At 42.2% G+C, this 10,006-nt stretch overlaps 1 protein-coding gene across 6 annotated transcripts in view; it reads right to left on the bottom strand.

Annotated features, from left to right (window-relative positions):
- LOC111960556 (histone-lysine N-methyltransferase 2A) overlaps positions 1-2,651 on the bottom strand; it is a 49,168-nt gene extending 46,517 nt beyond the window's left edge. For all 6 annotated transcript variants that reach the window (XR_002876861.2, XM_023982599.2, XM_023982601.2 and 3 more), the window contains exon 1: positions 2,406-2,651. Coding sequence is in view for 5 of the 6 variants with exons in the window: in XM_023982599.2 (XP_023838367.1) it covers positions 2,406-2,651 (246 nt within the window). In the remaining variant the exon portion in view is untranslated. The remainder of the gene's footprint in view (positions 1-2,405) is intronic.
- Between the last annotated feature and the right edge of the window lie 7,355 nt (positions 2,652-10,006).

Here is a 10,006-nt window from a genome sequence, read left to right as displayed (position 1 = left end):
GGGGGGGGACGACGACAAACAAAGAGCCCCAAAAAGACAACTATGACAGATGGGCGCTTAAATAAACAACCATCATTTGGCTGGATCAATAAAATAAATTAATTTTTTAACAATAAATTCAATAGCCTACAAATGCTGCCATTTGAACAACAATGGTCTACAAGCCCTCTTTTGAGGGATCCCAAAAGGCTTGGCTAATATATTCCAAAGTGGCAGCTGTCAGAAGAAAAGTTGAGCTCAGACAGCCCCTGTGTGGCTGAAGTGGATACGGGTCTGCCTGGAAGGAGGGGCTCAGTGTCCGGCTGCTCTGTGAGCTCAGCAGGCTGCGATGAGCCAGAACAATCCTGCCCAGGCGCAACATCCACTCTGAATGAAATCACAACACTGTGTCTACAACTTCCATGAGCGGCAAGATCCACTGGGATTTTGGCCCTGTCCCACCGCATCCCAGATAGTGTGTTTTCCCCCCTCTTTGTGCGTCTTGGGATAGAGGGAGGGGGACATGTTGATCCCCCTTCCTAAAAAGTGTTAACCCAGGCAGGGGGACTCATTTCCATAGCACTGGCCAACATCAAAGTAGATTCTATTAACCTTTCGGGTAATCTACTAGTGATGGTACGAGGTGTATACACACACACAGGACAGAATGGGTGTTTCCAGTTTCACAATAGGTCTCATGATAAACGGTTCATTGAAATCACACACATGAGTATGGACTGGAGAACACTCAGAATGATCTAAACATCAAACCTGAATAACACCAATAAATACTCTAATATAACAGTACATCTTACAACGTTGATAAAGTGTTGAGTTAACCTCCATGTCCGATCTACAACACTAGGGTCTACTTCCACTGCACTGAAAGCGTGCTCGTCATGAAAAAAGAAAGATGGTAGTTCGCTAAACCGAACACACCCCCACATCACAAGGTCCGTCAAAAGGCTCCTTATTGTAGCTTGCGAGCTCACAGTCAGTACTAGAACGATGAAATTTGGAGTAACACGCATCAAACATACATGATACTGGCGAATCCTTCTCAGGCCACCAAAAATTGTAGTTCACTAGCACGTCATCATATGTCCACAATTCCGACATTATTTTGGTACTACGCACTGTGTGTAGAGGGGAAAAAAACATGTCCACCTCCCATTTCCCTATGTATCAGCGATAGCTAGTTACGCGTAGTAAGTGCGTAGCATGGTAGAGGTTCATGAGCTAAACACTTAGCCAAATGAGCGAGTTCTACTACAAGCTAAATCCATCACCTAGTAAGCTACACAGACCATTAGTCAAACCCAAATCGCGAATAACGTCGTTTCCAACTAGCAACTTTAGATGCGTGGATCAAGGCAGAAAGATGAATAAATGCTAGCTAGCTGATAATTTAGTCAAGGTAAATAGCCTCGTTCTAAGGTTAGCCAACATTAGCATTATGCACTGACACCTCGCAGCAAGCTAGTGACAACGGTAGCTTCTTCAACTCTTCAATATCGGCGTCTAATGCTAAGCTAACTAATGCCTGTAATGTTACTACACTAGGGCAATTCAAACGAGGTGAGTATAAATAACGTTAGCTAGCTAGATGCCTTAGCAAGTATCAAAAACATGAAGTTCAGGTTCCTTGTCCTCCCCAAGTTGACATGTTTTGTTTTCAAACAGGAGCCTCGCTCGCTAACCAGGAGGTCCCATGCTACTGTAAATCAATGTAACACTAACATCACAGACAGTTAAAAAACGGAGATAACGTTAGCTAAATAACGATGAAGTTAGAAAGCTGTTAAGCTAGTTATACTGTAGCAAACTGGCTCGTAAGATCTCATTCTGAAATCTGAAGAGTTGATTGTGATATATGATGCTCTATCCCTACAAGTCACCACCCCACAAATAAGCCAACGAACGATGGTTTAGCTTTATATCCCATCCTTCCTTTTTCGCCTCTGTGGCAATATTGGACAACCAGAGAGTCAATTTATTCACTTTGGCCAAATTGTGGCTAGAAAGCGAGCAGGCTACTTTTTACTCTTTGCAACATCAGCACCGTTGGTACTACTCGGCTAACTAACGTTACCAATCCTACACGGGCATCCTTGTTGTGACTTCTGTGGTTCATCACTGTAAAATGGGTAGCAACAGCAGCACATGGATTGAAGCATGTTGATGGGCTTGATACCCAGTGAGGGGATGAAGGCCAAACAAAAAAAGTTAGCTTATTGGCGTTGACAAGTTAGGTCACACTCCTAACACCGAATACAGAGGCAGCATCATCCAACTCCTTGGTACTAACGTTACTGTTTAACATTGCTAGCGAGTGTGGGCACTTAATGTTACCTTCCTCCTTGAAGCTATTTAACGTTAACAAGTTAGCTAACAACCAACCACAATCAAGTTAGTGTTTCGCTTACCTCTCCGCTGCTTGAACCACTCGACTCCCCCAAAACATCCCGAAATGTCTGCAGGTTGCAACCGATAGCAGATGAGACCTGTAACGCTGCATCAAAGCCGGGCCCGAGCCCAGCCGTGTTCGGGTTGGTCCCAGTGCCACTTCGGAGGGAGGCCGTGACCCGGATTCGGCCCGCTCTCCTCCCGGTGCCTAAGTTGCTGCTCCCTCCGGGCCGAGCGGGGAACCGCCACCGACAGCTGTGCGCCATTTTACACTATGCCTGTCTGCCCTAAGATCAGAGAACTCAGTGGGCGTGGCCCTGAACCAGCATTTCGCATAACCCCCAGCCACTCACTAACGTGAAAAACATCCGTAGTCATGTTGCGGGGTGGGCATAAAGTGGCCCCGAATACGCATTTCTTCAATGTTCCTAGTCAATCACTTTATAGCCAAAGCTTAACTAAACAGGTTCCAGGGCCGTGTCGGAAAAACACACAGTTCTAAACTACTGACGCTTGATCCATCTCAAAATTCCGATTAAATTATTGAATAGTTATTGACTCAAGACATCTCGGCTCATTAATTAGTAAAAAAATAAAATAAAAATACCACTGACATTATGGGGTATTGTGTGTAGGACCAGTGCCACAAATTTTTTTTTCCAATTTATTTTAAATTCAGGCTGTAACAAAATATGGAAAAATTCAAGGTGTGAATACTTTCTGAAGACACTGTACCGCAGCAAAGAGAACAGTCGATGACAGATATTCAGGAGGGATTTCATCATAACCAATACAATGAATAATAAATCCAGTCAATGTATTTGTTCATAATAGAAAAGTCCACAATATTTTCGAAAGAGGTGCCATACCTACCATACCTGGCAAATAACTAGAAACAAAGGGGCAATTGCAACGAACAACAAATTATGTGGTTTAAGTTTAAGATCATATCCAACAAATCAACGAGGGTTCAATTAATCTCGCCCGGGCTCCCGTGTAGGCTGTTCTGACTGGCTAAAAGTTTATTGCGTTCAATTTGGAACCGGCCTGCCTCCCGGGCGTGAGCCAGGTGCCCCTGGCAGACTTATACCTTAAACATGGTTGCTCTTGACCAATAAACATTCACGTGGGCATGGTCTGGGCATACAGTGGCAAGAAAAAATATGTGAACCCTTTGGAAATACATGGATTTCTGCACAAGTTGGTCATACATTTTGAACTGATCTTCATCTAGGTCACAACAATAGATAAACAGTCTGCTTAAACTAATAACACTCAAACAATTATACATTTTCATGTCTTTATTGAACACACAGTGTAAACATTCACAGTTTAGGGTGGAAAACGTGTGAACCCTTGGATTTAATAACTGGTTGACCCTCCTTTGGCAGCAAATCAAATCAAATATTATTTGTCACATACACATGGTTAGCAGATGTTAATGCGAGTGTAGCGAAATGCTTGTGCTTCTAGTTCCGACAATGCAGTCATAATCACGAGTAATCAACCTAACAATTCCACAACTACTACCTTAATACACACAAGTGTAAGGGATAAAGAATATGTACATAAAGATATATGAATGAGTGATGGTACAGAACGGCATAGGCAGAAGATGCAGTAGATGGTATAGAGTACAGTATATACATACAGTGGGGCAAAAAAGTATTAGTCAGCCACCAATTGTGCAAGTTCTCCCACTTAAAAGATGAGAGAGGCCTGTCATTTTCATCATAGGTACACTTCAACTATGACAGACAAAATGAGAAAAAAGAAATCCAGAAATCACATTGTAGGATTTTAATGAATTTATTTGAAATTATGGTGGAAAATAAGTATTTGGTCACCTACTACAAGCAAGATTTCTGGCTCTCACAGACCTGTAACTTCTTCTTTAAGAGGCTCTCTGTCCTCCACTCGTTACCTGTATTAATGGCACCTGTTTGAACTTGTTATCAGTATAAAAGACCTGTCCACACCTCAAACAGTCAAACTCCAAACTCCACTATGGCCAAGACAAAGAGCTGTCAAAGGACACCAGAACAAAATTGTAGACCTGCACAGGCTGGAAGACTGAATCTGCAATAGGTAAGCAGCTTGGTTTGAAAAAAATCAACTGTGGGAGCAATTATAGGAAATGGAAAACATACAAGACCACTGATAATTCCCTCGATCTGGGGCTCCATGCAAGATCTCACCCTGTGGGGTCAATAGATCACAAGAACGGTGAGCAATAATCCAGAACCACAGGGGGACCTAGTGAATACCTGCAGAGAGCTGGGACCAAAGTAACAAAGCCTACCATCAGCAAGGGCATTGAAGATGAAACGTGGCTGGGTCTTTCAGCATGACAATGATCCCAAACACACCGCCCGGGCAACGAAGGAGTGGCTTCGTAAGAAGCATTTCAGGTCCTGAGTGGCCTAGCCAGTCTCCAGATCTCAACCCATAAGAAAATCTTGGGGGAGTTGAAGTCCATGTTGCCCAGCAACAGCCCAAAAATCAACTGCTCTAGGGAGATCTGCATGGAGGAATGGGCCAAAATACCAGCAACAGTGTGTGAAAACTTGTGAACACTCACAGAAATGTTTGACCTCTGTCATTGCCAACAAAGGGTATATAAACAAAGTATTGAGATAACTTTTGTTATTGACCAAATACTTATTTTTCCACCAAATATGCAAATAAATTCATAAAAAATCTACAATGTGATTTTCTGGATTTTTTTTTCTCATTTTGTCTGTCATAGTTGAAGTGTACCTATGGAAAATTGAGAACTTGAGAACTTGCACAATTGGTGCTGACTAAATACTTTTTTGCCCCACTGTATGAGATGAGTAATGTGGGTTATATAACATAGTGGCATAGTTTAAAGTGGCTAGTGATACATAGATATATAAGATGGCAAATGCAGTAGATGATATAGAGTACAGTATATACATATGAGATAGTAATGTAGGGTATGTAAACATTATATTAAGTGGCATTGTTTAAAGTGGCTAGTGATCATTTTTACATATATTTCCATCAATTCCCATTATTAAAGTGGCTGGAGTTGAGTCAGTATGTTGGCAGCGGCCAGTAAATGTTAGTGGTGGCTGTTTAACAGTCTGATGGCCTTGAGAAGCTGTTTTTCAGTCTCTCGGTCCCTGCTTTGATGCACCTGTACTGACCTCGCCTTCTGGATGATAGCGGGGTGAACAGGCAGTGGCTCAGGTGGTTGTTGTCCTTGATGATCTTTATGGGCTTCCTGTGACATCGGGTGGTGTAGGTGTCCTGGAGGGCAGGTAGTTTGCCCCCGGTGATGCGTTGTGCAGACCTCACTACCCTCTGGAGAGCCTTACAGTTGTGGGCGGAGCAGTTGCCGTACCAGGCGGTGTTACAGCCCGACAGGATGCTCTCGATTGTGCATCTGTAGAAGTTTGTGAGTGCTTATGGTGACAAGCCGAATTTCTTCAGCCTCCTGAGGTTGAAGAGGCGCTGCTGCGCCTTCTTCACAACGCTGTCTGTGTGGGTAGACCAATTCAGTTTGTCCGTGATGTGTACACCGAGGAACTTAAAACTTACTACCCTCTCCACTACTGTCCCGATGTGGATAGGGGGGTGCTCCCTCTGCTGTTTCCTGAAGTCCACAATCATCTCCTTTGTTTTGTTGACATTGAGTGTGAGGTTATTTTCCTGACACCACACTCCGAGGGCCCTCACCTCCTCCCTGTAGGCCGTCTCGTCGTTGTTGGTAATCAAGCCTACCACTGTAGTGTCGTCCGCAAACTTGATGATTGAGTTGAGGATCAGCGGGGTGGAGATGTTACCTACCCTCACCACCTGGGTGCGGCCCGTCAGGAAGTCCAGTACCCAGTTGCACAGGGCGGGGTCGAGACCCAGGGTCTCGAGCTTGATGACGAGTTTGGATGGTACTATGGTGTTAAATGCTGAGCTGTAGTCGATGAACAGCATTCTCACATAGGTATTCCTCTTGTCCAGATGGGTTAGGGCAGTGTGCAGTGTGGTTGCGATTGCGTCGTCTGTGGACCTATTGGGTCAGTAAGCAAATTGGAGTGGGTCTAGGCTGTCAGGTAGGGTGGAGGTGGTATGGTCCTCAACCAAATGTTTTCTGTAGTTGCAGATCAGACCTGCACAATGGTCAGGAGAAAATTTGGGTCATTTCTATTTACAAAACTGTTTCAGTTCAGCAATATTCTTGGGATGTCTGGTGTGAAAGACATTCTGTTGTTGATATACTTCTGTGTTTTGGGTCGTTGTCCTGTTGCATCACCCAACTTCTGTTGCGCTTCAATTGGCAGACAGATAGCCTTACATTCTCCTGCAAAATGTCTTTATAAACTTGGGAATGCTGTGCTCTTGCAGTCATCTTTGCAGGACAGCCACTCCTAGGGAGAGTAGCAACAGTGCTGAACTTTCTCCATTTATAGACTATTTGTCTTACCGTGGACTGATGAACATCAATGCTTTTAGAGATACTTTTGTAACCCTTTCCAGCTTTCTGCTAGTCAACAATTCTAAATCTTAGGTCTTCTGCGAGCTCTTTTGTTTGAGGCATGGTTCACAATGCTTCTTGTGACTAGCAAGCTCATATTTTGTGAGTGTTTTTTATAAGGCAAGGCAATTCTAACCAACCTCCTGAATCTTGTTTCATTGATTGGACTCCAGATTAGCTTACTCCTGACTCCAATTAGCTTTTAGAGAAGTCATTAGCCTAGGGGTTCACATACTTTTTCCAACCGACACTATGAATGTTTAAATTATGTATTCAATATCGACAAGAAAAATACAAAAATGTGTGTGTTATTAGTTTAAGCACACTATGTTTGTCTTTTGTTGTGATTTAGATGATCAGATTAAATTTGATGACCAATTTTATGCAGAAATCCAGGTAATTCCAAAGGGTCCACATACTTTTTCTTGCCACTGTAAATGCATATAAATCAGTGAAGGATATTCGTATTGTAACACAATTTGGTACACATGATGCTTACACTGTCAAGACTCAACATTCATATGGACCTCACGGTGGCGATATAATGGGCACATGTTTATATCTCTTGATTTGTTTGATTCAGAGAGCTGATATTTGGCACACATGCACAGGGATATGAGTCTAGCTAACCCACGCCATATCTCAGACACCACTGGCCCCATTTTGACGAAACTTGGGTAAATGAAGGGTTTTGGTATAGAGATCCGTCATCTACAAAATTACACTGATTGGCCCAATGGGTGCACTGCATCATTCGTGGGGGATGACACATGTTAACTGTTGCCTTGTATAGTTCGAAATGATCTTACACCACTTAAAATTGAAATCACCCCGATACTGTTTGCTAAAACCTGAAAGTGACCCACACTGTTCAGTGTTGACTTCCCATAGGGCCTCAGAAAATGGTTAAAACCAAGGTAATAGGGATCTTTGTAAAATTACACCAGACTCATGATAAACTGAGTAATTTGGTTGGTCAAGCACACGCTTCAACACACACTTTTTTTATTGGTCGACATTTGTTTTCTATTCCAATTTTTGTACAGATACTGTCGAACAATAAAAAAGTGTGTGTAGAAGCGTGTACTAGAACAACCAAATCACAAAATGGCTGTCCTTCGCTACTCTGAACAAAAATATAACCGCAACAATTTCAAAGATTTTACTACGTTACAGTTCATATAAGAAAATCACTCAATTGAATCAAATTCATTAGGCCCTAATCTATGGATTTCACATGACTAGGAATACAGATATGCATCTGTTGGTCACAGATACCTTACAAAAAAGGTAGGGGCGTGGATCAGAAAACCAGTCAGTATCTAGTGTGACCACCATTTGCTTCATGCAGCGTGACATATCTCATTTGCATAAGAGTTGATCAGGCTGTCGATTGTGGCCTGTGGAATGTTGTCCCACTCCTCTTCAATGGCTGTGCTATGTTGCTGTATGATGTTGCTGTATATTGTCAGGAACTGGAACACTCTGTCGTACACATCAATCCAGAGCATTCCAAACATGCTTAATGGGTGACATTTCTGGTGAGTATGCAGGTCAGGGAAGAACTGGGACATTTTCAGCTTCCAGGAACTGTGTACAAATCCTTGCGACATGGGGCTGTGCATTATCATGCTAAAACATGTTGATAATGGCGGATGAATGGCACAGCAATGTGCCTTCAAATTGCCATTGATAAAATGCAATTGTGTTTATTGTCCTTAGCTTATGCCTACCCATACCATAACCCCACTGCCACCATCAAGCACTCTGTTCACAACAGTGACATAAGCAAACCGCTCGCCTACACACTGCCATACAAGCTGTCTGCCATCTGCCCTGTAGAGTTGAAACCGGGATTTATCTCTGAAGAGCACACTTCTCCAGCGTGCCAGTGGCCATCAAAGTTGGTTACGACGCCGAACTGCAGTCAGGTCAAGACCCTGGTGAGGATGACGAGCACGCAGATGAGTTTCCCTGAGATGGTTTCTGACAGTTTGTGCAGAAATTCTTCAGTTGTGCAAACCCACAGTTTCATCAGCTGTCCGGGTGGCTGGTCTCAGATGACTCCCTAGGTGAAGAACCCGGATGTGGAGGTCCTGGGCTGGCGTAGTAACACATGGTCTGCGGTTGTGAGACCGGTTGGACGTACTTCCAAATCTTCTAAAACGACGTTGGAGGCGGCTTATAGTAAAGAAATGAACATTCAAAGGAGAAATGCTCACTAACAAGGATGTTAACAAATTTGTGCACAACAATTGAGAGAAATACGCTTTTTGTGCATATGGACAATTTCTGGCATCTTCAATTTTAGCTCTTGAAACATGGCACCAACACTTTACATGTATTTCTATATTTGTTAAGTGTAATTGGATAGTGTTAATTAGGAGGTACTTTCTTGTTCAGTGCCTAATACCATTCAATTATCATTATGTTATGGTAACTTTAGTATGTGAGTATTAGGAATAAATGAGTGACTGCGTACAAACATCTACCAATTAATAACCAAACTTGGTTATTGCCAGTTATTATGGTACTGGAAAAAGTAATGCAAACATTTGTTGAAAGCTTGATACTGTAACACATCAAAGCTTTTTATTTATTAGTCATACTGTACATTCCAAATACATTTTGACATTTAAAATATTGCATTATAATTTCACCCTGGTAATCATCAAGTTGTTAGATATGCCATATACAAATGCATGCTATCAAATAGGTATTCTTTCCCAAGTTCTACTCATTTCTTTAGCAAATCACAATTTACTTGAATTAAGTCTCAAATTCCAAACAAGAGCAACTCACACAAGTTTGTAAATAACCAAAGCAAGTGACACCCTGACTCCTCCACGGTCTATACCATCTCTTGTTTAGGATATAAGACATATCCATTGACGGCGCATTTAATATCATAAATGGAACTAAGACAAAATAATAACTTGAAAAATGTCTGGTCTCATTTGATGAAATTAAAGCAAGGCTGGTGGTTTTAGGCACCGATTCTTTCAATGAAGATTGGTTGAACCACATTTTATTATATGGGTATTATATGCTTGCATAACACATATTATTTCAATGGTAAATGCTAAATAACATCAGATAATCTTGTTTAGGTTCATAGATGGA

This window comes from Salvelinus sp. IW2-2015, linkage group LG4p, assembly GCF_002910315.2.
Source record: "Salvelinus sp. IW2-2015 linkage group LG4p, ASM291031v2, whole genome shotgun sequence".
NCBI lineage: Eukaryota > Metazoa > Chordata > Actinopteri > Salmoniformes > Salmonidae > Salvelinus > Salvelinus sp. IW2-2015.
Note: the sequence above shows the minus strand (reverse complement) of the source record. Positions and strands in the feature narration are given on the sequence as shown.